At 43.5% G+C, this 27,443-nt stretch overlaps 2 protein-coding genes across 2 annotated transcripts in view; one reads left to right on the top strand and one right to left on the bottom strand.

Annotated features, from left to right (window-relative positions):
* USP10 (ubiquitin specific peptidase 10) overlaps positions 1–27,443 on the top strand; it is a 75,279-nt gene that overhangs the window by 16,666 nt on the left and 31,170 nt on the right. Inside the window, exons 2-3 of the mRNA XM_027620326.1 lie at positions 17,729–17,797; positions 24,963–25,023. Coding sequence (XP_027476127.1) covers positions 17,729–17,797; positions 24,963–25,023 — 130 coding nt within the window. The remainder of the gene's footprint in view (positions 1–17,728; positions 17,798–24,962; positions 25,024–27,443) is intronic.
* Positions 25,337–25,964, bottom strand: LOC113936755 (ATP synthase F(0) complex subunit C2, mitochondrial). Its single transcript, XM_027620327.2, has one exon. The coding sequence runs from the start codon at positions 25,919–25,921 to the stop codon at positions 25,496–25,498; it is 426 nt and encodes a 141-aa protein (XP_027476128.1). The 5' UTR covers positions 25,922–25,964; the 3' UTR covers positions 25,337–25,495.

Here is a 27,443-nt window from a genome sequence, read left to right as displayed (position 1 = left end):
GTCAACAGATATTTATTAGATTCTAAGTATTGTACTTAAGCACTTAAGTGGTTGGGATCCAGAACCGAAAGACACAAGGAGATCACAATTCGTTTACAGAGACATACAGGTAAATGAGAAATTACCATGAGATGTGACATTGCTTTAACAGAAATAAGGAGTTGGGAAGACTTCCCTGAGGAGGTGATGCCTGTGTTGACCCTTGACAGGCAAGCAGTGGTCACAGCAGCGAGGGACGAGTGAGCTGCTTGCATGAAGGCTTCAGGGCAGGAGAATAGCTGGGGTCTTCGCTGCACAACGAGGTGGGGCTGGATTGTTTAGGTGGGGATGGCCCTTATACCAAGCTAGAGTTTAGATTCTATCTCTGTATACTGTACAATTAGGAGTTGACCATAAATCCTGGCTTAGATCTGTTGTTCCAGGATAATTAATGTAATTCTTTGACACTGAACTGTGCCTCCAGTTTGGATGATAAATTGTTCCCTGACTTAAAGTAGGAGTTCAGAGCTACGTGATGGTGGTATACAGGAGCAGTGCTTACCTTGGAGTAGGATCCTGGGGTTACATGAAATACAGCAGTACTTCTCAAACCTAAACTACAGAAAAACTCAGCTGGGGGTCTTTTTGATGGAACATTTGGCTGTGATAGGTGTGAGGTGGGGCTCAGAGCTGCATAAGCTCTTGAGTGATGCCCTTGTTACTGGCCTGGGGACCACCCTTTGAGTAGCAGGGTAGGATAGGACATTAGGAGTGTCAGAGGGTCTCTAAAGTCCCTGGAATCATATGCAAAAATGTGGGTGTGTGCATTCTTCAGGGAGTGGGCCTAATTTGCTTCTATCAGATTTTCAGAGGCTCTGCTACCACCCCAAAACAGTTAGAAATCAGTGCCTTTTAGAAATAATGTAATGATGAAATGACATCTATACATTAAATGTTTTTAAGGCAGTGCCTAACTCATGAGAGTAATTCAGAATACATTAGGTATCTGTCTTCCTTCCCTCCCTCTCCTCCTCCCACGGCCAAGTTCTTTGAGGCAGGAAACATTGCTTAAACGTTTAAAGTAACTTTTTATTATCCTCTATACTATTAGTGCTTAACAAAAATCTGTTTAGTTTGGTGACAAACTCTTTTAGGAATGTTAGCCGTCCTGATGGCATTTGAGGGTCCCTTGTGTGTCAGCTATTTTATGAGGTGTTGAGAGGCTGCTGTTTGATCTTGCAGGCAGCCAGGCGTGGAGGGAGGGTCATCAGGGCTTGGGTTGGATAGTAACAGAAACAGGATTGAAGAGGGGATGAATCATATTTTTATAATCTTACTGTTGAGGTGTATGTTCAAAAAGGTGCTACTCCTGCCTTTGATCCATTGAGATACTGTTCTCTGGGTCTCCGTGGTGTGGGATGTTGGTAGGCATCAGTTAGAATGCTGCTTTCACTTCATGTAGTTGCCTTGTTCTTGGCAAGTAGAGCTTTCTGAACATTTTGATACTTTGTTGATTGTCCCAGAAATTTGAGATGGAAAGGGTACCTGATTTAAGATAATCTTCAGGGGCGCCTGGGTGGCTCAGTCGTTGGGCGTCTGCCTTTGGCTCAGGTCATGATCCCACGGTCCTGGGATCGAGCCCCACATTGGGCTCCTTGCTCCGCAGGAAGCCTGCTTCTCCCTCTCCCATTCCCCCTGCTTGTGTTCCCTCTCTCGCTGTCTCACTCTGTCGGTCAAATAAACAAACAAAATCTTAAAAAAAAGATAATCTTCAAAATTTCTCATCTAGGAGGTTGGCAGAACAGTGAAGTATGCCATCGGCATAAGTGTAGAAGCTGGTTTTGAGAAAATAATGGGCCTTTGAATTTAAGGTTAAACAAGAACATAAAAATGAAGTGCTGTGGGGCTGGCAGCCTGGAAAATGGAACCGCAATATGATTGAGCAGTCCACATGGAAGATGTGAATTTGGACTTTACCAACACAGTTGAAGCTGGGAGCGCAGGAGAACTTCTTGTGGGGGATATTGAGGGGCCAGCTGAAAGGAGAGGAGGGAGTGGTGGGAGGCAGGGTGCGGGAGCCACTGGCAGATGGAGTGTATGTGTGAGAGAGAGCTCTTGATGTTAACACATTGATGCTTGACAGAGAGGCGGGCTAGCTGGAGACTGTAAGAGGATGCTGGATTGGATGGGAGGTTATTTCTGAAAAAGCAGAGTATTGGAGGTGAGTGTTAGATTTCATTTAGTTAAGAGCAAATGGAAATGAGCTCAGTTATAAAAGAATTGTCTTTGGGATGCCTGGGTGGCTCAGTCAGTTGAGCGTCTGCCTTTGGCTCAGGTCGTGATCCTAGGGTCCTGGGATTGAGTCCCACATGGGGCTCCCTCCTCAGCTGGGAGCCTGCTTCTCCCTCTGCCTGCCCTTCCCCTTGATTGTACTCTCTCTCTCTAACAAATAAATAAATAAAATCTTAAAAAAAGAAAAGAAAAAGAAAGAATTGTCTTCGGGGAAAGACGTGTCTAAAAAGTTGCATGGGGGGCACCTGGCTGGCTCAGTGGGTTGAGCGTCCGACTCTTGGTTGTGGCTCAGGTCGCGATCTCGGTTTTATGAGGTCATGCCCCACCCACATAGGGCTCTGCACTCAGTGAGGAATCTGCTTGAGATTCTTTCCCCATCCCTCTCCCTCCCTTTGCTCATACTCTCTCTCAAATAAAGTTTTTAAAAAGTTGCATGGGAATGAGTGGAATTTTTTTTATTAAATTATTTCCAGTCGCATGATATTTTTCCTTCCGACATTTAGCTTTGTTGCCTTTAAGTTGTTAGTGATCAGTAAACCCTTAAAAGCACTGAGTTCCCATTTTATTTTGTTATTTTTTATTTTAAGATTTTGTTTATTTATGAGAGCACATGTATGTGAGCTTGAGTGTGGAGAGGGGCAGAGGGAGAGGGAGAAGCCGACTCTTCACTGAGCAGGGAGCCTGATGTGGGGCTTGATCCCAGGACCCTGGGATCACAACCCGAGCCAAAGGTAGACACTTAATCAACTGAACCACCCAGGTGCCCCAAGAGTTCCCATTTTAAAAACATCTGCCCTGGTGGTTGTTCATCAAGCAGTAGGTCCTCTTATAAAGTGAATAATCATTTCAAATTGTTTCATAGTTGCTTCTCTCTGGTTTGGGGGGTATAACTGAGTGGCAAAGTGGCTCTGCTCACCTTTCCTCCTGTTGTCTGCTTAATTTCTCCCACCCCTCAATTGCCTATAGTGGTAGAGCTTTTTCTTGGCTTACGGGAACACCCCTGTACAGTGATTCTGATCCCTAACTGCACATCAGAATTACACAGAAAGTGTTTAAAATAAAATGTTGATTGAAGCCTGGGCGCATCCTTACCCCCAGTGAACTCCGAATTTTTGCAGCTATGACCTGAGGATCCTCAGGTGATTCTAGGGGGTAGCCTGGGCTGAGCATCACTGCCATGGGCCTTTGACCTGCATAGCTGACCCTGCTTCCCTGCTAGGTGAGACCCCCTCCCCCAGGTTGGTTTTCTCCTTCTGTATGGGAAACAGTATTGTGAGCTAATTGGGTGAAATACCTCTTTTACAGGATACTCAAGTTTCGAGCTGCACATATTTACCGTAAGGGGGACTTTCTGAAGTCTCAGGTTTTGTTTTCTCTAATAAAAGATTTTTAGGGGCCCCTGGGTGGCGTAGTCAGTTGAGTGTCCTTGACTCTTGGTTTTGGCTTAGATCATGATCTCAGGGTTGTGAGGTCAAGCCCAACGTCCGGCTCCGTGCTCAGCGCAGAGTCTGCTTAAGGTTCTCTCTCCCTCTCCCACTCGTGTGTGCTTGCTCACTCTTTCTCTAAAATAAATCTTAAAAGATTTTTAATCATAACAGTGAACTTAAATACGTAATTCAGGAATGAGGTTCAACCTGTTGTTTTGGCTGGTAAAGTAAACTATTTCTGCATAGTTGCAGTCTTCATTTTCAGCAGATCGTTAGGTGGAAGTAAAGCTGAAAAGGCAAGTGGACGGCTTCCTCAGCGGGCTTGGCTGGCCTTAGCTGTCAGCACCGTATTTGTGTTCTTTTATTTTTAGCATATTGTAATTTAGCAGCTTTTACTGCTTGGACCAAATCTTCTAAGTAACTTTGGTCTTCATTAACAAAGTGACTCATTTAGGGGAACACGGGGAAGTTTTGGGAGCCATAGAAAGAGTTGAAGGTATCTTCCTTCCTCTGGAGGTATGGGATACAGGGGTGTAAGTTTGGCAGGTCTAGATCTTGCAAGGTATTAAGAAACCATTGGCAATGGCCAGCAAATTGAAGAAAGTCATTATGTAGTAACACTGCTTTTTTCCAGATGTGTTTAAACTTGAAGCTCTGGTTTAGTGATACACTTTCCTTTCTGGCAGGTGGCCTTTGGTAGCCCAGCTTCTGTTGGTTTGGTTCCAGCATATTTCATTAAGTGAAAAATCCTGTAGAACAGATGCACTTACAAGTTTCTTGCCATGTAGCACTCTGTTTAATGAAACACTTGAGGTTTGACTCAGTGTTATTGGCAGTAATTGTCTGTGTGTCGTGTGGGGTTTGAGTAGGTGGTTAGGGATCTAGGCACTTAGAAAGGCCGAGCCGGGCCAGAACAATCTGAGGTGTAGTGATTGGAGAACCACAAGAGTGGACACCCTTACGGTGACAACAGGCAGCAAAATACAGGTGTCACGCACAGTATCGTGGGTGCTGTTGAATGCTACCAGTAAGAGTCTTTGGACCAAGGAACGTGACATCTTTTTTTTTTTTAAAGGTTTTATTTACTTAAGAGAGAGAGAGCACATGAGAGGGGGGAGGGTCAGAGGGAGAAGCAGACCCCCTGCTGAGCAGGGAGCCCGATGTGGGGACTCGATCCCGGGACTCCAGGATCATGACCTGAGCCGAAGGCAGTCACTTAACCACCTGAGCCACCCAGGCGCCCCGTGAAATCGTTAAAAAAAAATCCCAGTGCATGGATGTTTACAGACAGAGTATTTAAGAATACTCCTTATGTAAATGAAAGATTAATGCTGTGGTCTTTGGTCTTCAAGAGCTGCTTTGATAATATAGCTGCCCCAACCACCTTATTTGTAGGTGTGCACTGATTGTGCATTGAAAATCAACCATTTTGAGGTGTAATTTAATACAATAAGTGTACTCAAAATTTTAAGTTTTCAGTTTGACCTTTGATAAATACATGCCAAGGTAACTACTCCCACAATCAGTCTCTTGCTCCAAAAGTTCCCTCCTGCCCCTTTGCCATGAATCTCTACCCTGTAACCAGGCAGTTCCTGATCTCCTGTCATTTGAGGCTGTTCCCCTTTTCTAGAATTTTGTGGAGGTGCAATTATATGGCGTGTACTCTTCTGTCTGACTTCTCTCACTCTGCACAACATTTTGAGATTTGTCCATACTGTAAGAATTCTCTCCCTTTCAGTGTGGAGTAGTATTTCATCACATGGCTGTACCACAGTTTCTTTCTTCACCTCTTGATGCACATTTCTTGTTCTGGTGTTTGTTATGATTGAAGCTGTGGTCTGCATTCATGTGCGAGTCTTTGGTGGACATAGGTTTTCACTTCTTGTGGGTAAACTACCTGAAAGTGGAATTGTTGGGTCATGTGGTAAGTGTGTGTTTTATTTTATAGGAAGCTGCCAAGTTTCTCCAGAGTGTCTATGTTGTTGGACACCTGCACCAGCAATCATGAGAATCCCCCATCTTCTGTATCCTCACCTGCACTTGGTATTGTCGGTCTTAATTTTATTGTGCATCAGTTCAAAAGGGAAGAATTTTTTCGTCCATGAGAACAAGAATCCACGTTGATGACAGAAAAGTGAATCTGAGTGCAGATAGGTGGTTCTTAGTGAAACATGTTTTTTAAAAAAATTTGAGCCAAAAAGAGAGGGGGACAGTAAAGACTGGGAGAGTCTGGACACAGGGGACTTGTTGGTAGGCAAGTAGGGCTAGGGAATGAAACTGGATTTTTATTATTATTTAAAGATTTTATTTATTTATTAGAGAGAGAGCATGAGTGGAGGGGAGGAGCAGAGGGTGAGGAGAAGCAGGCTTCCCACCGAGCAGGGAGCCTGACGCGGGGCTTGATCCCAGGACCCTGGGACCATGACCTGAGCCAAAGGCAGACTCTTAACTGACTGAGCCACCCAGGTGCCCCTGAAACTGGATTTTTAAAGGTTGACCTGCCCTGATACTTTTTGATCACATCTATGGTTTTACCCTTTTTTTCCCTTCTGGATTTAAAATGTGAAAGTTGATTTTTCTTTAGTTTGGAAGACCACATGGTAATTGTGAATGATTTTCCTCTGGGTCAGAATACATGGTCTTAATATAAGTTTTCTGTAAAGCTTAATTCAGATTGTCTTGATTATGTTTAAATGTTATATTTAAATAGTAAAGGTTATGTCTTGGTTATATTTAAAGATAAAAGTGAAAATTGTTCTTCTGGCTGGAACATCTCTGATCTTAAAAACAGGAGAACAAAAACCAGTCAGAGCAGTCCAGGTGATTGGATGGCACTGACTTGTGGGAAGTTTCCTGATGTGGAGGATGGGGAGGCTGTTATTCCTTATCCCTAGAACTTATATCTGCTGTAGGGTTTTCTCTCCATCTTCCTCTTCCTGAATTCACTTGTTCAGCAAGGCTTTTTTGAGCACCTACTATATGCCAAGTACTGCATTAACTGCTGGCAATACAAAGATGAATTTAACTTGGTTCCTGTTCTTAAAAAAAACAACACAAATCTTTATGGGGACATAATATATCTGCAGTGAATTTCACCCTTTTAAAGTATATATGATGAATCTTAACAAATGCACACATTTGTGTAATTACCTCCACAGGTAAGATACCTTTCAACCCTTTCTCTGGCTCCCAGAACTTCCCCTTGTGCCCCCTACATCCTGTCTCCTCATTCACCCTGGGCCCCAGCAAAGGTACAACTACTGCTAAAGTTTCTTGTTTATTGGTGTTCTGCCTGTTTCCCCTTATCTTCTCTCTTTTTTTTCCCTTCCCTCCTTCCTGCCTCTCTTCCGTACCTTCCTTCCTAGATTAGCACCTAGGTGATTGTAATGAAAATTAAAGTAGGTGAAATCTTGAACTTCTACCAGAGCTATCCTAGATAACATGCACTAAATTCACTCCCTAATAATTTATCAGGTCTTTCCCATGTGATAAAAATTCTAGATAGCAAGTTATTGTATAATGTGGACTCTTTATCTTGCTGTTTAGTATTAGTTACAGCAAAGCAAGTTAAAATTTAACTGCCTTTATGTGAAGTAACTAACTAATGTAGACATAGGACTGGAAAGTTGGTAAAAAATGGATTTCTTTTAGATGCATCATGTTTTCTAATTTGGAAATGCATTTGGTGGGGACAAGTTTTCGCTCAGAATCTCCGTGAAAGCACTCAGAGAGTATATAGCCAACCCATTACAGATCCCGCTTCGGAAGGTGAGAGGCGATCTTCTGATAGGACTTTAGTAGTCACATAAAATACACAAACCACATGAAACCGACACTACATTGTGCTCTTTTGATGCTTGAAATGTAAGAAGAGGGTACTGCCTGTAGGAGTGGCTTTGTAACACAGTTTGTCCATTCTGTCCCCTTCTTGGGACCCTTCTGCTCCAACCCAGTCCATTAAGGATCAGGCATTCCTCTGCCTCCCTCTTTGTCTGCTCTTGCCCCTTGTAACACGCGCTGCAACTTGCAGTCCACTCGCACTGTGACAAAACTGTAAATGTCGTGGTGTCCTGAACCCTGTGTCTGTTTTATTCAGTTTCTTCTTATAATCTAGCACAGCTGAGTGTGGATAGTCGGTGCTCAGTACATATGGTTAAATCAATGAAATTCCTGCTGTGCTTCGACCGCCCAGTGTCATCTCCACGTATCCCCAAACCACCCACACCACTCTGTAGAGTTGAAAGTGTGCTGTGACCGACCGTTCAGTAGATGTCAGTTAGCATCCATCAAGGAGGAGGTATGATCAGTAAAGTTTAGGACGGGGGTACCTGGGTGGCTCAGTTGGTTAAGTGTCTGCCTTCAGTTCAGGTCATGGTTCCAGGGTCCTGGGATCGAGCCCCACATCAGGCTCCCTGCTCAGTGGGGAACCTTCTCTCTCTTCCTCTGCCCCCTTCCCACTTGTGCAAGTGCTCTCTCTCAAATAAATAAAAAACTGTTTAAAAAGGGTTTAGTAAAGAAATTATACTTTTTATGCAAGCATTGACCTTTTTTTACTTTATTGAGATACGGTTCACATACCATAGAATTCACCCATTTCAATAAGAGTACATTTTAGTGGTTTTTAGTGTGTTCACAGAGTTGTGTAACCACCACCACAGTCAATTTTAGAACATTTCGTCACTCCAAAAAGAAACCCCATATCCATTAGCAGTGACTTCCCATTTCCCCTTTCTCTGAACCCCTGACAACCACAGTTTACTTTCTGTCTCTAGAAATTTGCCTCTGCTAGACATTTCGTATGAATGGAATGCTACAACTTGTGGTCCTGTCATGTGTGACTTCTTTTAATCAGCCTGACGTTTTCAGGCTTCATCCATGTGGTAGCATGGATTCGCCTGAGGACATTTCCAGACTCCTGCTTTTTATTTTTATTTTTTTTGAATATTTTATTTATTTATTTGGCAGAGAGAGAGACAGAGAGGGAACACAAGCAGGGGAAGTGGGAGAGGGAGAAGCAGGCTTCCTGCCAAGCAGGGAGCCTGACGCGGGGCTCAATCCCAGGACCCTGGGATCATGACCTGAGCCGGAGGCAGACGCCCAATGACTGAGCCACCCAGGCGCCCCAAAACCCCTGCTTCTTTGTCCTTGTTAGATCCAGGAGATACTTGGGAGAGCTCTGGAGGCCACCTAGTCCAGCACACCCTCATGTTAGAGATGAAATTAAGACTTAACCTCTCCCTCGGAACAGTTTGTTAGTTTCGTCTTCTCTCCCAAATTCAGCTTTCTTGAGTTGGGAAATGAGGGAGAAGGAGACTTTGTGCCTCTCCGCGTCTTGTTGGCGGTGCCTGCTTCTGTCCTTCCATCCTGTGAGGCTTGAGTTAGGCCTGGATGCCGGAGGTTGCCTGCCTGCCTCGGGAGGCTGAGGGACAGTGCGCATGCAGCCGCGCGTTCATGGAGCACTGCCTTGTATCTTCATTTTTTTCCCTCAGACGCTGATCTCCTATTTCCACTAGTCCTTTTGAAGGCAGAGAACAAGCTTTGGTGGTGCCCTGCATATGTATTGGTGCTTTTAGACGGGAGGTTTACAAAGTTGGACTGGAGGCACGGTGTGCTGTGCTCCCGCGCCCCCTAGCGCTGCGCTGGAGTGCATGTGCGCCGTTTCTCCCATCTGCGCTGCCGCAGATCTGTGCAGAGCTGGCCGTGCGGCGGGGAACCTTCCCTGTGTGGAGATGGCACCTTCCCTGCGTGGAGATGGCACCTTCCCTGCGTGGAGATGGCACTGTGGCTTTACCTATAGCACGAACGCAGTATTTCCACGTTTGCCCAGCCTCTTCCCTGGGGTTTACAAAGCCAGACACTCTTAAGGGCCGTGGCCTAGGGTCTCTGGAAAATGAGATCCAGAGCAGCCATGTCCAGGGGCTGCGTTCCAGAACGGTGTCTTGTCTCCATCCTGTGTTGTGGGCTTGCCCCCTTTTCCTGAAGCACTTCTTAGATCTATTTTTATCATATTCTCTCTAGGATCAGAAAATAATCAAACATGCAAACATTGGGAGTTCTGAAAGCCTGAGCTGAAGGTAGTTGGAAATGAGGGAAAGTCAGCTATGTCCCTGGTGGTGGGCAAGAGCCTCTGCACCTCACTGGCTTGCCTCCCTAAGAGGGGTATGGAGAGGCTGAAAGCCCTTTGGGGCATGCCCCCTGACCGCATGCCTTTCCGTTGGGCATCATGGCTGCTGGGAAGGGAGCATTCCATTTTGCTTTCTTGTTTCTCCGTGTGACTCCGTTATTCAGCCAACTCTGGTGGAGGTTGCTTAAAACCTAGAGGGAGTTTCCAGCTTTGCCTTAAACAGTATTTGCTATAACTTTTAGAAGAGTGAAATTATAAAGGACAATATAAACATTTTTGTAATGCAGTTGGACCGACAGAGGGCCTTTAGGCACCTTCTTTTGTTTTATCCTTACTGAGCTCGTGGACCAAGTGAGCATCTGTCTGTGCTGGGCCCTGCACCGGGCTTTGGAAATGCAAGAAAGAATGCACTTGTTCCTACTGTTTCTTCTCCCACACAGACTCAGTTGTCCTGTTTAATCTTTCTGTGCTCTTATAAGACAAAACTAATTCATGAGGTCACTGGCATTTTCTTCTGCACTAAATTATAAATCCTGTGAAGTCAGGCAGAATCATTTTTATCTTTTTTAACCCAGACTCCTATAGTATTTTTTTCCCTAAAAAGACTTTAAAATACATTTATTAATAATCCTCCAGAGGAAGAATGTCTCACACTCACATAAAGAGAGGGTAAGGGTTTTCCTCACAACTGAGTATTTTCTGCTTTGGCTTTTAAAAAAAATACATCATTTCAAATTTGCAAATTTGCAAAAATAAAAATAGTATGAAAAATCCCCATTTACTCCTTTACCCAGATTGACCAGTTAAGATTTAACCCCCTTTGCTTAATCATTGGTGTTTACTTGAGTTCTCTCTTCGCATACACACATATTCCCAAACTTTGCACACACACGTGGACACACACTTTTTCCTCCACCCTCTAAGATTTGAGAGATTATGCACCATGATCTTTTACCCCCATACGCGTGAATGTATTTCCTAAGAATAGGAATATTCTCTTACATAACCACAGTCAGTTACCACTTTCATAAATCTACACTGGTGCAATACTTTTTATAACCTACTGTCCATATTCTAATTTGGCCTAATAATCTCCTATATAGCATTTCCCTCCAGGAGGGGGTCCAGTCTGGGGTCAGGCACTTCGTTTACTTGTCGTGTCTCTTTAGCTTGTCATCTGGGACGTTTCTACAGTCTTTCATAACTGACTTTTTTGAAGAACATAGTCCTGCCCCTCTCTGTTTGGTCACATTCTTCATTTTGCCAAACACCTAGAATAATTTGTGAGTGAAAATTAAGCAGGCTTTTGGACAAGGGGGTGGTAGAACCTAAACGCGTAGCGGCAATTGGCTGTCCTGAATTTCTGTGACAGACGCTTCAGTGTCACAGCACTACATGGCTTCAGCCTTTGGTCAGGAATATTTAGCTAAATACTTGTCAGTAAGATGCAGGGCAGCATATTCTGTGTCCATACCCTGGGATTTGCTCTTGAATAAATATTTGGCCTTTGTCTTTGTAGTTTTTATCAGGATATTAAAAAAAAAAATTTTTTTAAAGATTTTATTTATTTGACAGAAAGAGACAGTGAGAGAGGGAACATAAGCAGGGGGAGTGGGAGAGGGAGAAGCAGGCTTCCCGCAGAGCAGGGAGCCCAGTGCGGGGCTCTATCCCAGGACCCTGGGATCATGACCCGAGCCAAAGGCAGAAGCATAACGACTGAGCCACCCAGGCGCCCCAGGATATTAAAAATATACATTTTTTTCTCTCCCATTGAATTTATGTTTTTTTTAATTTGAACTTTTATTTTGTAAGCAACTCTCCTATTTGCCTTTCTGGAACAGTGTGGATAGTATATGCTTATTCATGGTAATGCTTCCTGTAGTCAGTTTTGAATGATGTAGATGATTTTGTTAAACACTGAAATGATGTCATAGCCTCAGAATTTTTATGGGATATTTTGTTAAATCGTTCCAAGTGAACATTTGAATGGTTACCAAAGAGGCATTCGTTACCGTGCCTAGAAAGAAAGAATTGTCTGTTTTGTTGCATGCACTGCGAAGGGTGGGAATTGGCTTTCAGGAAGCTTTCCCTTGCCTGAGACCCCAGGGGCTTGAGCTCTGCTGATCTGTGAGACTGAGCTCCCTCCTGCACTGTTCCTCCTTTGCATTTGCCTTTCTGGTTAAGCATAAAGCAGTATGTATGTACAGACACATAGGAAGAAGATCTGGGTCGTTTCTCTGCCATGAACATAAGGGAAATGCTCATTCTCTAGGAAACATCCTAACCAAGCTCCTTGGGGAGGTGAGCACCTTGGACAAGCGCCACCCGTCCTGGGCACCAACTTCCCAGCAGTCCTCTCCGTCATCTTGGTCACACAACTGAAACGACCATTGTTTATCTTGTGGAGGTGTAGCCGCTCACTTTCAAAGGCTCGTGCATTTGAAGGGTTGAAAATTGGTCTGATTGGGCGCCTGGGTGGCTCAGTCGGCTAAGCGACTGCCTTCGGCTCAGGTCATGATCCTGGAGTCCCTGGATCGAGTCCCGCATCGGGCTCCCCGCTCAGCGGGGAGTCTGCTTCTCCCTCTGACCCTCCCCCCTCTCATGTGCTCTCTCTCTCTCATTCTCTCTGTCTCAAATAAATAAAATCTTTAAAAAAAAAAAAAAGAAAAAAGAAAATTGGTCTGATTGTGGCTGGAGGATGTGATTCACAGGTCCTTTGATGGCCTTGTTTATTGACGTGTGGGAGCCGGCGCGTTCAGGAGATCACATTGCAGTAACTGCAGCCCCAGCTAGCCATTTGTTGAGTGCTAAGTGATATTTTAGTGTTGCATAGTTGATAGTTAGCAGTTGCTTACGACGGCTTTTTTAGATTAAATGTTTTCATCAAGTCCTAATCTGTTGTCAGTGAGATCTTGAAACGAACACAGGCCCAAATTTAGGTGCCAGCTTGTAATTTCTCTGCAAAATGGGTATCTTTGAATAATTGTATAGTGATTTCTGAAGTAATTTTTTGAATAGATAAGTTATTTATATGGTTCAGAAGTAAGAGAATTCTGACAAGAGACACACTAGGAATCTGGTGTGGTTGCACTGCCTCCACTTGGCTTTCCCTCACGCTCCGGCTTTTCTTCCCTTTTATACTCAGAGTGTTCTCTTCGGAGATTTTTCTCCCCACCTGTACAGCAAGCTCTTCCACATTTTTCTCCAGTTAGATTTGTGATCAGATTGAGGGTGTGCATCTGGTAGAGAAATGATTGGCATGAAGTTGTACACATTTAGGGGCTTCTGGGTGGTTCCGTTGGTTGAGCATTTGACTCTTGATTTCAGCTCAGGTCATGATCTCAGGGTCCTAGGATTGAGCCCTGCGATGGGGTTCTTGCTCAGTGGGGTGTCTGCTTGAGGATTCTCTCTTCCCCTCCCCCTGCACTCTATATAAAATACATATTAAAAAAATAAAAACATTTAAAATCTATAGGAAAGTTTTCTTTCCTTTTTTGTTTTTAAGATTTTATTTATCCATTTGTCAGAGCTCACGCACAAGCAGGGGGTGTGACAGGCAGAGGGAGAAGCAGGCTTCCCTGCTGAGCAAGGAGCCTGACCCGGAACTCACGATCCCAGGACCTTGGGATCATGACCCGAGCCGAAGGCAGATGCTTAACCGACAGAGCCACACAGGCGTCCTGAAAATCATTCAAATAATACTTTATTTAAAAAAATTTTTTTAAAGATTGTATTTATTTACTCGAGAGAGAACGAAAGAGAGAGAGCAAGCAGAGAGAGAGAGGGAGAAGCAGATTCCCCGCAGAGCAGGGAGCCCGATGCAGGGGCTCTGTCCCAGGACCCTGAGGCTATGACCCAAGCGGGCAGACGCTTTCCCCTCTGAGCCACCCAGGTGCCCCTCAAATAATACTTTAAAAATAAAGAAAGCCACTGGGTGGCTCAGTTGGTTGAGCATCTAACTCTTGATTTCAGCTTAGGTCATGGTCTTGGGGTCATGAGATCGAGCCCCGTATTGGGCTCTGTGGTAGGCATGGAGCCTGCTTGGGATTCTCTCTCTCTCTCTGTGTCTCTCCCTCTCTTAAAATAAATAAATAATGAATAAAGCAGTAAAAACAGTAAAACTGAAAGTAACAGAACGTTTTTCCTTGGAACCTTTCTGAGCATTGCTGTGGTTGGCGGTGAGGCTCCTCCCAGCCGCCTGGTGCAGGGATGTGGCACTCACAGGTCATACTGGGAGTGGCACGTCCTCTTTATTGACACGGTATTATTAAATCGTCCAGAATTTTAGTTCTCTTACTGCGCTACCCATATCTCTATTTTTAAGACTTTAGATTGTATGTGAACCGAAATAAGAATGTGTACTTAGAAGTGTGATTTAATTGAGCGTTTTGTTTTTATTTTCAGACCCAGGAAGAAAATATGCCTCAAGAAAATAAACTAATGATCCTGTCGAACCCTCCAGTTCTCATCCTTATATGTCTTCTCTACATTCTGAAATAAAATAGGGGTCCTTCTTTGTAAGAGAAGATAAAATGGATGTTTTTACTATTTATATTAAGCACCAGGAATCCAGTTTCGTGACTCTTACTATCTGCATTGGACTTCACAGCTGCAGTATCAGCAGTTTCTTGGGTCCTGCTTCTTTGTTTACAACTCTTGTATCTCTTGAATTCATTTTCTGGAATTCTTAAGCACCCATCCCCCAACAGAAAGGTGTGTGGATGTCAGAGAATTATTTCTCTTTTGTTATTTGAGGAGTAATCTTAACTGTAGAATAGAATTCTATGAAAACAAACAAAATGCTTAAGAATTCTGCAGACGTAATACCTTTTTCTTGGAAATTTAAAAACATTGCTTCATTGCTTTATAGTCTTACTGATTCTACTGTTAAGACCTGAGTTTTTAAATTTAGTAATTTAAATTGAATAACTTTCTGATGTGCACGAACACTTCCTTGTTCTCTGATAGCACTCCCCCACCCCCTTTTTGAATAAGTAGGCTCTATGCCCAATACAGCTCAAACGCACAACCCTGAGATCAAGAGTAGCATGCTCTTCCGACTGAGCCAGCCAGGTGCCCCTCCTAGCTCCTTTGTCATGGCTATCTGGGTTTATTTCATCGGCCAGAATTCTGGAAGGGTAGATTAGAATTTCTTTGCTTTCTCTTCTTTTTCCTGTCTTTGCTGCGTTGACTCATTTTTAACAGTAATTCTTTTCATTCAACTGTCCTCCCATGTCCATTCCTGTATGGGGACTGAAATCATTAGTGTTTTAGCGGGTTGTGTGTTTTCTTGGCAATTAAGATGGTTACTGTTTTTCCAACAGGCTTCCCCTGTGAATATTTCATCACCCCCAAAAGTTTTCTTGTGCCTCTTTGTGATCAGCCCTTCTCCAGCCTTTGACAGCCACTGATCTGTTTTCTGTCCTTGTGGTTTTGCCATAGAATGTTACATAAATGTAATTATACCACATGTAGCTTTTTATAGTCGGACTTCTTTCCTTTAGCGTGACACTTTTGAGAGCCGTTGAGTAGCATTTCTTTTTATAGATGTACCACATTCACCTCTTAAAATTTCTTTTTTTTTTTTTTTTAAAGATTTTATTTATTTATTTGACAGAGAGAGACACAACGAGAGAGGAAACACAAGCAGGGGGAGTTGGGAGAGGGAGAAGCAGGCTTCCCATGGAGCAGGGAGCCCGATGTGGGGCTCGATCCCAGGACCCTGGGATCATGACCTGAGCCGAAGGCAGACGCTTAACGACTGAGCCACCCAGGCGCCCCGCACATTCACCTCTTGATGGACATTTGGGTTGTTCTTAGTGATTATGAATAGAGCTGCTGTAAACATCAGCACACAGGTTTTTTTCATGGACATAGGTCTTTCTTTCTCTTGGGGGAGTGAGTAGGTGTGGGATAACTTGGTAGTAAACTGCCAAACACTTTCCCAAAGTGGCTATACCGTTCTGCATCTGTGTCAGCCACGTAGAAAGTTTCTGTCCTTCCTTATCCTCGTCAGCATTTGGTATTGTTGGGAATATTTTCTCCCAGTTTATGGCTTGTCTTTTCCTTTCCTGCTGAGTGAATTTTGAAGTTGTATATGTAGACTTCGAGATTTCTGCAGCGGGGCTGTAAAAGAAGGCGGGTCAGCCATGTCGTCTCTTCACCCCACCCTTCCTTCCGCTTCCCTTTCACTGAGGGATACCTTCCCTTCCATAGCTTGCTATTACCCTGACCACAGTTAATACAGGCTTTGTTCCCTGGTGTTGGAAATGGTAAGAGGGTCTGAGTTCACAGTGAAAGTATTGCAGACGATGATTTCTAAATTGTTTTGGGACTCTGCTTATTTTCACCGTTACTATCAATGGACAGTTTCCTTGTGGATTTTTACGAGTATATGTGAGTATTATGTGATGGTGTTCTTGTTTTTAATACATATTTGCAGTGTTGCTAGCTATTGCCAAAGAGCCCTCCAGCAGTGTTTTCCCTTGAAATATTCGTGCGTTGGGGCACCTGGGCAGCTGAGTCATTGAGTGTCTGACTCTTGGTTTAGGCTCAGGTTATGATCTCAGAGTCCTGAGATCAAGCCCCCATAGGGCTCTGTGCTCATCGGGGAGTCTGCTTAGGATTCTCTCTCCTCCCTCTCCCCTCCCTTTCTGCTCCTCCCTCTGCTCACATGTGCACACTCTCTCTAAAATTAATAAATAAATAAACCTTAAATATCAGTGATTTTTTTTTTTTAAAGATTTATTTGAAAGAGAGAGAGTGCGTGCACACAGAGGGGGAGAGGGAGAATCCCAAGCAGACTCCCCGCTGAACTGGCACCCAACCTGGGGCTCGATTCTAGGACCCTGAGATCATGACCTGAGCCAAAATCAGGAGTCGGCCACATAACTGACTGTACCACCCAGGCAGTCCCTGGTGCAGTCTTACTAATAGGCTGTGAGAGTTAGTTCTCATTTATTCACATTTACGATAATAATAGGCATTATCCAAATATATAATATGTAGTTACTGGTTATTTTTGAATCACATGCTTATACATTTCCCTGCAGGTTACTCAGCCCCATTTGAGCAGAGGAGCCACAACTCTGCTTTCCATTTTTATCCCCAGTACTGATCATTGTGCATGGCATTAGTAGGCTCTAAATAATTATTGATTAGATGAATGAATAATTTAGTGAGCGGTTCTCTGCTGTAGAAATCTAGTCCTACTGATTCTTGTCAATGACTTAGTTTTTAAAGCTCCGGGGAGAATATGAACTGCTAGGCACTTGCCAAACTTGCTTCCATGCAGTTGAACCAGTTGTTTTTCCATAAAGTCAACATTCAGAATTCTGGGAAGTGAGGGTTTACAACTAGACTTTGTCTGTTCAATAATATGTTTATACATCATGTTTAAATGAAATTTCAGGATAAAAAGGTACATACATATCTTAAAGATCATTCATCAGGATCATTAACATTTTTCTTTTTTTGGATTACTCTGTCTTCTCGTGTGAACCACGTTTTCTGCTTTACAGTACTGCATGTGGCAGAGAACACTGAAACGGAGGCAGTGAATGAGTCCGCAGAAGGGTAAATGGGACACCTTGAAGTGTCTGTGAGCCAGAACGTTCTTCAGGCAGGACTCTGCTTACACGTTTGGTGTACTCAATTGGCCTGTTTCAAAATAAGCTTTATCGATTTCAGTGTTCTCTGACAATTTATGGAAAAGGCTAAGTAGTATTTTCTTGTTGGTAATTGGAAATCTCCATTTTGCAGACCCTTGATCTGTTTAATTAAGAAAGGGTCGTGGGGCTTCTGGCCTACACATTTCATAGGATTGGTATAATATGTGGCATTTTTCCTGAAAGTATATAAATTGTATATTTTATGTGATCAGTGACTTTTTTTTTTTCTTTTCCAGTATATTTTTGGAGATTTTAGCCCTGATGAATTCAATCAGTTCTTTGTGACTCCTCGCTCTTCAGTTGAGGTAAGACAAAACATTTTATTGAGTAGATGTGTAGATATAAGTAATGGCTATATTTTAGTTTTGATTTTTTTAATTTATGCTTTTTTGATAAATCCAATGTACAGAAAAGTACAGGGACTAATAGGAGAAATGCCCAAACCCACCAACCAGATTTGACTGATACTAACGTTTTGCTGTATTTATAAATAGCAAAACATCACAGATTTAGTTGAAGCCTCCTTTGTACCCCTCTCCCATCTCATCCCTCTCCCTCCGCAGAAGTAACAGCTCTGCTGAATTGGTATTGTTTACTGACTATGGTTTTCACCTTTTACTACATGCATGGGTATCAGCAGATAGTAACGTCATGTTTTACGTGGTTTAAATGATAAATGGTTTCATACTGAAGTTGACTCTTGAACGATGCAGGGGTTAGGAACGCCAGCCCCAGTTCATTTGAAAATCTGTGTATAATTTTTGATTCCCCCAAAACTTAACTAATAGCCTACTGATGACCAGAAGCCTTACTGATAATATGGACAGTTGATTAGCACATTTTGTGTGTTATAAGTATTATGTAGTTATTCTTAGAATAAAGTAAGCTAGAGAAAAGAAAATGTTAGGAAAATAATAAGGAAGAGAAAATACATTTATAGTACTGTACTGTGTTTATAGAAATAAATCTGCCTGTGAAGTGGACCTGCACAGTTGAAACCCTTCTTGTTCAAGGGTCAACTGTATAGTCATCATTTTGAGGTTTGTTTCATACTGACATATTCTTTACGTTTATCTATGCTCTTTTGTTTTGTTTTTTGTTCTTCAATTTTAATTGCTAAGTACTGCTGATAGAACAGCGATCAACAACTGTCACAGCTCATTTGGCTTTTTTCCTCTCGAGGACCATTTAGGTCTTTAGTTAAAAAAATGTTGCAGTAAACATATTTTACGTGCCTCTGTGGGTTTCTCCAGGATATGGCCCTAGGAATGGAACTGGTCAGCCTGCAAGGAGTAAGCGTCTGTAGTTTTACTGGAGACTGCTGATCTGCTTTCGAGGCGGTTTAGCAGTCTGCATCCCCGTGAGCAGTGCATGAGTGTTCTCACCATCTCGTTTGAAGAAAAAAAATTGTTGCTTATTCTCAGTATAGGCTTACTGAAAATTTTTGTTAGTCTGTTGGGTATGAATGGATTCTCATTGTTTTAATTTACAATTCCCAGGTGACAGACTTGAGAACTGTTTCATTACTTGCATGTGCCTGTTGATGATACAGATTTCCACTTCTGTGAATTAACCCTATCTCCCCTGTCCACATTTTTTATTAAGTGGCTTGTCTTTTTCTTATTGCTTATATGATTAATAATTTTGGGTTTTGCATGTTACAGGTATCTTTTTCTAGCATGAGGGCTTTTAAACTTCATATATGATGCACTTTTATTTCTTTTGCTGCATAAAGGAAGTACGTTTTTAACTTTAATGCCAAATGTATTGGCTTTTTTCCTCATGGTTTGTAAATCTCTAAGAAATATTTCCTTTCTCTGAGGTAATAAAGACACTGGTTTTCTTCTAAAAGCTTTAAGGTTTTGTTTTCACTGTAGTGGGTATGCAGTTGGAACGGACTCTGCTGTGTCTGTGGGGTGGGGCTCTGACTTGTCTTCTCTCAGGCAGGAGTGAGTGGTCCCAGCATGCCGCTGAGCGCTGGGCCATTAGTTGCAGTGCCCTGTGGCTGTGGCCCCCTGCTTTATCTATCGTTAGCACTCGTTTTAATGGCTGCAACTCTATAATCCGTCTTCTGGGAGGGCACATACCCTCTTATACTTATTCAGAAGTATTTTGATTCTCCTTCATCCTCAACTCTTCCTTAGGAATTTATGAGCAGCATGTCAAGTTTTATGAAGAATCCTATTGAAATTTCAGTTGGAATTGTGTTAAAATTATGGGTTAATTTATAGGAGAATTAGAATCTCTATGCTAGTTTTCCTAAACATGATTTTGGTGTATTTCTCCATTCAGGTCTTCTTTTATGTCCACTCTCAATGTGAGTAATGGTATCCGTTTTAGTTTAATAAAAGCTTACCTGGAACATTTGTACATATTCGTATTGTAAATGTGAAAACTGTTGAAATTGCACTGAAGAGGAGAAAGGGCGGGGGGTGGGGGACGGAGTAGGTGTGAATCAAGTAAAACTGTACTTAACTTTAATGAGACCTAACCAGCCACTTAGATCCCTTAATGTCCATGGTAGGTTTGAACTCATGTGAAGTGTTTTTGCCCGGAGTTCTTTTATTTCTCAAACTGGAGCAGGAGAGGCTGACTCCTTAGATTTGGAGCGACAGGGCCAGCGTTGCCTGTGGCCTTGGCCGGTCCTTCCCGCTTTGCCTTGGCTTCTGACTCTAGGCTCTTTCTGGAGCTGTGGAGAAAGGATTAAATGACAGCGCGTTGAAAGCGTTATTTCACCTGCACAGACGGGAGAGAGATTTATTGGTTTCTCCTCTTTCATTTTAGGAAAAGGGAGGAAATCAAAGAATACAAAGCTTGTATCAGGTTTTATTTTAAAAAACGAGTAAATCAAGTTCCATGCCATCTCCGTCTGTTTTGCGTTCATTGATGGTAACAGGATTTTAAGGAATATAAAGATACGAGCCAGGAAACCGTGAAGCTAAATTGTATGATATATTTCCTAAGGCAATAAAATGTTATCTGTGCATTTTAGATTCTGTAGAATAAGGCTTGAAGTTTAGTGTTTCCTGACCAAAAAAAACCAAACAAACCAAAAAACAACAATAGTTATTTAGGCAAAACATAACCAGATCCCATATTTCCCAAGCGTTAGTGTTAACTGAAGTTCTACTCTATATACTCTTCTAATGGTTTGAATTTTAAATCATTTCTGTCTTCAAATCATGGTAAGATACAGAGACACCTGCCAGGAAGGGGACAGTCTGTGCTCTTTGCGGTTACGGTTTTTAAAAAATGTTAAAGCCCAACTTGTGTGTTTTACAAAAACTTTTCTCAAGTGTGTGCATTTGTGGGGGTTTGTGAGTGCCTGTTTGAAAGTAAGTGTCAGAATAAAACCTTGGGTTTTCCTGGGATGTGAAAGTGGAAGAGGTACCATATTTAAGTCTGAGGAAGCTGGGCTCCTTCCTCACTCTGCTACGTAAGCAGGCTGGGCAGTCTTGGGCCGTTCCTCCGTCGCATTGTGCTTTCTTAAACGAGAGCACGGAGAATGTGTACTTACCTCACGGAAATGCTGGGAAGTCATTAGGGTATGGTGGGGTACCTAGTGGGTAACCAGTGTAGCGGGGACGGTGTTGGTGGTAAAGTTATGTCAGACTTCTTATTGCAGAAATAATGGCTCTGTCTTATCAGAATGAATTATAGCCAGAAATTTAAGTTTTGCTTATTTTGGGGTCTTCTGTATTTTTGCTTTTGAGAATGCATTGACAGATGTTGTCTATCAAAAGCACATATGGTCGGTTCCGTAACCTACAAAAGGGAAGTGCAGGCAAATTAACGTGACTGGGCCAAGCTATCTTTCTCAGTATTGTAATTATTATAATTTAGGAGTCTGGAGTATCTAATAATATGATCACATGGGACACAGGCTGTTTCATGGGGTGATGTGTAGCTGGATCATTGGGTGTGGGCGTGATATTCTCTTCCCCGAACTGTGACGTGTGGCTGGGCCTTTTCTCTCTCACTGAGAATGACTGCAGCCCCGACCAGCGCTCCCCTGCCCTGTGCCCCTGGCACGAACTAGAACTCCTCCCTGGTGTCCATATACTTCTTCGGCTGCTGGGAACTTGATACAACATTTTTTCTCTACTTGGGGCCCAGAACTGATAAAACAAAATTTGAGAAACAGCAGGTGTTAAAATGTAAAAACATTCTACCTTTCAGCTAAAGCACTGATCCTCTCAGCTGAGTTTTAGTTTGCCTGTTTGAAAGCTTGCCATAGGCCAGATAGGTCAGCAGTTTAACAGAATCAGAAGAGACAACCTCAGCTGATTTCTGCCTGTGGTCCTAAATATTAGTATAAATTTGAAGGTAACGTATCTTTTCTAAAGCTGTGCCCTAGTTTATAAGCCATTGTGATTTAAAGGTGAATTTCTCCAAATGGAAAAAATAGTTTATTGAATAAGCATGTTTTGAACCCCAGTGATAATCATGTCATTAGTGTTCAGAAATAAGGAGAGAACGCTCATTGTTCTTGAGACTTCCAGAACTCAATATTTGAGGCAACACATGCACACTTTAATGTGTTACTGAACACACAAGCCCAGGATAGCATGGTTCAGCTGCAGGTGCGCTGTTATTCTTGGTGGCTTGGTGTCTTTGTGGGATTTCTTTTCTTTCTTTTTTTTTTTTTTAGGATTTTATTTATTTATTTGACAGAGAGAGAGAGAGAGACACACACACAGCGAGAGAGGGAACACAAGCAGGGGGAGTGGGAGAGGGAGAAGGAGGCTTCCCGCTGAGCAGGGAGCCCCATGTGGGGCTGGATCCCAGGACCCTGGGACCATGACCCGAGCTGAAGGCAGATGCTTAACGACTGAGCCCCCCAGGTGCCCCTCTTCGTGGGATTTCGAAGGAGAGATTTAAGGTTCATGAGGGTCTTTTAGACAGTAGAACAAATAGTGGCGGTGTCAAAAACATTTCATTTTATTTTATGAAAGATAATTGACATATAAAATCCTGTAAGTCTAAGGTGTACGCCATACTGATTTGATACATTTCTATTGCAAGATTGCTATTGTAGCATTTAATAGCTACCATTTCTTTTAGTGGTGGGAACAATTAAAGTCTGGCTTTTTAGCATGCTTAAAGTTTATAATAAGGTGTGCTGTCTGTAACCCCCATACTGTGCGTTAGAGCCCTCGGACTTGTTTCTCTGCTGGTTACAAGTGAAGTCCTGATCCCGTGCGCGGCTCCCCTGCCCCCTTCCTCAGCCTTCGCTGGTGCCAGGCACTGTTCGTGTTTTTGATTGGAGTTTTGTGTTTTGGTTTTTGTTAGATTCCAGAGGTAGGGATATCATACAGTATTTGTTTCAAATATTACCTTCATAATCAAAGGGCCTAAGTACTGACTTCACAAGATGGTAGCACTGTTTTCAGACCAAGGTGATTGGACTTTGTATCTAATATAACTAGGTTTCAGTTTTTTACATTGCTCGCCTTGAATTCATGTGTGAGACTTTTTTTTGCTTTGATTTTATAATTTAATGTTCTTTCAAGTAGCTATATAGTTAAGGAGGGAACTTTGAGCAGTTCTTACAGTTTCATTCTGCTGTCTGTAATAAATACACATTTACCACAGACTAGGGAGTATCTCATAAATGACAGGTTTGTTGAGTTAAAGGTGCCATGTGCTTATAGAGTAAAAAAGATACACACACACCCCTTTTGTACCTGAACTCATCATAGCACTAATTCCCACGGTTACCTTTTTTTTTTTTTTTAAAGATTTTATTTATTTGACAGAGACACAGTGAGAGAGGGAACACAAGCAGGGTGAGTGGGGGAGGGAGAAGCAGGCTTCCCACCGAGCAGGGAGCCTGATGCGATGCGGGGCTCCATCCCAGGACCCTGGGATCATGACCTGAGCTGAAGGCAGACGCCTAAGGACTGAACCACCCAGGCGCCCCCCCCACGGTTAACTTCTTACCAGCTTAGTAACTCTGAATAAATGTTGTAAACACGAACAGAAAATGGCAGTGTTGCTGTGGGGTCTGCTGGGGTGGGGAGTCTGTTTTCAGGTCCTGTCTCTACCACTTAACCACATTTTGTGTAACTGCAGCATGATTTAAAAAAAACAAAAACAAAAAACAAGCACTTTAGTGTCTCACAGTTGTATAGATTTCCATCACCAGGGGGCACCCTGGTGTCACTGATAGAAAAAGAAAAGGTATTCTGCATCTGGGAGTTTGCTAAACTTCTTCTGTGACTGCAGGGGGACATGAACCTGAAATTGGTTCTCAGATGCACCTTTTTTGCTCCATGTGTCTGTGCCAACGGTAAATGCTGGAGCACCGTGTGCGAGCGTTTGACTGATCTTTGTGCTGCAGGTGCAAGGCCAGGTGTAGCCGTTGGCAGCACTCAGAATGGCTTCTTTTGCGTCAGCATGATGGTCACGGGGCGACCCCCAGTGGACAAACGTGCAGCTCTCAGGTCCTGCAAGCCTTCAGTTCGTTTTGAACTGCCCTTTGTTTCCTTAGGTTCTTACTTGTCATTCATTCCCTGGGGGAGAGAACTTCTTTACTGTGATCATTGAATCAACTTGTTAAGAGTTAATTGGAACAATCAGCTGAGGAGGTCCCTTTCGCAGCAGTTCCCAGACCGTAGCCAGCCTGAGAATTGCTGGGGCCCCTGAGCGTCGCACACTGCGGGGCCCATCCGGGAACCCCAGGTGTTGTGGGGGGCACACTTGGAGAAGTGCTGTGTTAGGATGTCATGGCTTTTTTCTTTTGTTCTCTCTTTTAAGTCTACTTACCTTATCCCTTCCATCCCGAACTTTCTCATCCCCAGTGTGTCCGTTGGAAACATTTCCAGTTCTTAAATATTACGGGATGGCTAGGAAGAAGAAAAATTGGGAATATTCATAATACCTTCCTGGTTTTTACAAAGAGGTCATTTACTTGCCATTTTGCTTTCTCTCTCCCAAACAAGGAATGTGATTTCAGCCATTAATTCAGTTACATAAGGCACTGTGGTAAAAAGGGAGCCGTGGTTCCCAGACTTCTCTGTGGGCTCTCTGCACTTTTCCCGGGGGCCCGGTCCTGGCCTGCCCTGCTGTGCGGACATGCAGTGCTGCGAGGGTAACATGCATGCGGTCACTAAGACTCACCTCTGTTAGTGGCCCAGAACAGTGGCTCTGGTATCTGTGGGCAGTCTCTCACATCCTACGAAATGAAGGGTTTATTGTGGCATTTTATTGTAGTTGACTTACACGTCCATTGGAATCTTTTTTATTTTTATTTTTTGCCTCATTTTTGGATCTTAATGACAATATTTAAAACGATTCCTATGGTATTTTTATCTTAAATGAAGGTGATTTAATTTTACTGTCTCAATGTATGTTACTTTGTTTAAAAAATGTCATGAGAAAAGTTGGATAAAGAGTTTTAATGAAAAAGAATGTGTTGGGTTTTAACATTTTGTTGAATTAAAATTTGTTTTCCAATTCCCTGTGCAGCTTCCTCCATACAATGGAACAGTTCTGTGTGGCACACAAGCTACAGATGAACTACCCGATGGTAAGCTGGTTCTCTCCTTTATCTCTCTGACGTGCTTTCTGGCCATGTGTGCTGTGGGGGAGGGGGCAGTCTCTTTGGAAGTCATGTTTTCCTGCTGGTTCATACTTTTCGAATAAACATTCTCTTACTGCTTGAGGTTTTTGCTATAAACTATAGCATGTTTAATCTCTGAACCATTTTGATTAATGAAGTATATTCTGTGCTTCGAAGTGTCAGATGTTCAAGGTTTAGTTAAGGAAATAGTTGTTTGATCCTGTTTTTTCTTGACCATTCTCAGTGGCACACGTGTATCTTTTGTAGCCAGTGCTTTTTTTTTTTTTTTTTTCTTAATAATACAGTATTTATTTGTCTTCCCTCTGTCAAACCCTGAGCCAACCACTTTCCCCAGGCTGCCTGGGGAGGTATAGGAAAAGGAACATACAGGGCAGACAAGACACGGGAGAAAGACCTATGGGAGGTGGAGACGACTCCTTCACATGGCGAAGAGGATGAGAAAGGCCACCATCAGGCAAAAGAGCCCCATGGCCTCCGAGAGGGCAAAGCCCAAAATGGCGTAGGAGAAGAGCTGCTGCTTCAGAGAGGGATTCCTGGCATAACCAATGATGAGGCTCCCAAACACAGTCCCAATTCCAGCCCCAGAGCCAGCCACCCCTACTGTGGCAGCCCCAGCCCCAATGAACTTGGCTGCTGTGTCGATGTCCCTTGAAATGGCGCTGGTTTGGAAGCTGCGGTTAGGAATACGTGAGGTTAGGGGACTTGGGGCTGCCAAGCTGCTGAGGCTCTCATCTGTCAGTGTCTCTGGTGGTTTTAGCACCACTGCAGACAGTGATCGGCTCAACAGCTGAGAGGTGCTCCTGACCAAGAAGGGGGTGGAGACGAACTTTGCACAGGCGTACATTTTCAGGGGATGAGGGGCTGTGGCTGGAGAGCTCCTCCCAGTGCCTAGCCAGTGCTTTTTGTAAAAGTTCTCCAGTGGCCTTTCTTCTGGTTGTCGAGGCTCCTGGGCCCAGAGCTGGTGATTCTCTGAGAATGTGTTCTTTGCACGGCTCAGTGACAGCTCAGATCTGTTCTACAGTTTACATTTATGTCCTAGTCTGTCACTTAATGCTCTCGGGAAGTCAAAGGACTTTTTCACTTCCCAGTCTGTTACTTTTTGGTCTCTGTCACAGACACAGAGCTCATTACTGGGGACGATGCTTACTGAGATGCAGTGATTTTGTATGGTTGAGTAATGGTGGGTTTTTTGGTTACTGCAGGTTGCCGGGGCGCAGGTCCGATCTGTGTGGCCCAGTGTACGGTTTGGATCATTAAAGGCCCTTGCTGGCCTTGGAGAAGCAGATGCTGACCCTTTGCTTTGAGAGCCAGGGGCCTGGTTCCCTGTTTCATTAGCATGGTCAGACCTGTGATCGGGGTTTTCATTATAATTTAAACATAAACCTTGGAGAACGTGTCCAGACTTTTTATATACAGTATAATTAGAGAGCTGATAGTATCTAACATTCTTAGCATTTTGTAGGAAACTGTGATCTGGGGGCCTGAGGGAAAGAGCAGTTCTAGGGGCACCTGGGTGGCTTGGTCAGTTAAGCGTCTGCTTTTTGGCTCAGGTCATGATCCCGGGGTCCTGGGATTGAGTCCCACATTGGGCTCCCTGATCAGTGGGGAGCCTGCTTCTCCCTCTCCCTCTGCCTGCTGCTTCCCCTGCTTGTGTGCTCGCACTCTCTCTCTCTCTGTCAAATAGATAAATAATCTTTAAAAAAAAAAAAAAGAGCAGTTCTAGTGGTGGCTCTGGACAAGAGCGAAATGGAGTGAGCTGGAGGGGTCCAGACGCCCTCCCTGGCTGCCCAGCCTTCAGAGCAGCTGGGTTCCGAGTCTGTCAGATTTCTCTCTCCAAGTACTTTGCACATAGTAAGCATGCTACGGATGTCTGCTCAGTGCTTTAAAATGTTTTGTTCTTTCCCCTTTCGTGTTATTCCTTTCTTTCTCATTCGGTTCATGGCCTCACCATCCTCGCAGGGGCCCGGGCTGCAGTTTGGCTACTTCTCCAGCCCCTCTCGTTCCCTGGCTCACACCGCACCCCTCCTTCTGGGCTGTCCTGTCTCCTTACTTCCTGCTTCGTGGCTCCTTTTCTCCATTGTCTGTCCTCTCAAGTCCATCTTTTAATCTGCCGAAAACACAGCTGGGATCTTGCCACCTGCTCACGCTGGCAGTGACAGGCCAGCTTAAAATCCCATTTCTCTGGGGCCTTTTCTGTTCTCTTGTGTTTCTATGACGGTTATTTCGTTTACAGTGCCTGTCCCGCTGTCCAGTAATGGGTCTGCCTCCCTCTTTAGACAGAGTTCGGCTCTGGGTGGCAGAGATCATAATCATCGATTTCTGTGTGCTCAGCAGCCGCACACCGTAGGATCTGGAGTGTTGTAAAC

Source organism: Zalophus californianus, chromosome 17 (assembly GCF_009762305.2).
Source record: "Zalophus californianus isolate mZalCal1 chromosome 17, mZalCal1.pri.v2, whole genome shotgun sequence".
Taxonomy (NCBI): domain Eukaryota; kingdom Metazoa; phylum Chordata; class Mammalia; order Carnivora; family Otariidae; genus Zalophus; species Zalophus californianus.
Note: the sequence above shows the minus strand (reverse complement) of the source record. Positions and strands in the feature narration are given on the sequence as shown.

Bases quoted from the DNA above. Each gene is read 5' to 3' on its own strand.
- LOC113936755 (XM_027620327.2), bottom strand. From the start codon at position 25,921: ATGTACGCCTGTGCAAAGTTCGTCTCCACCCCCTTCTTGGTCAGGAGC.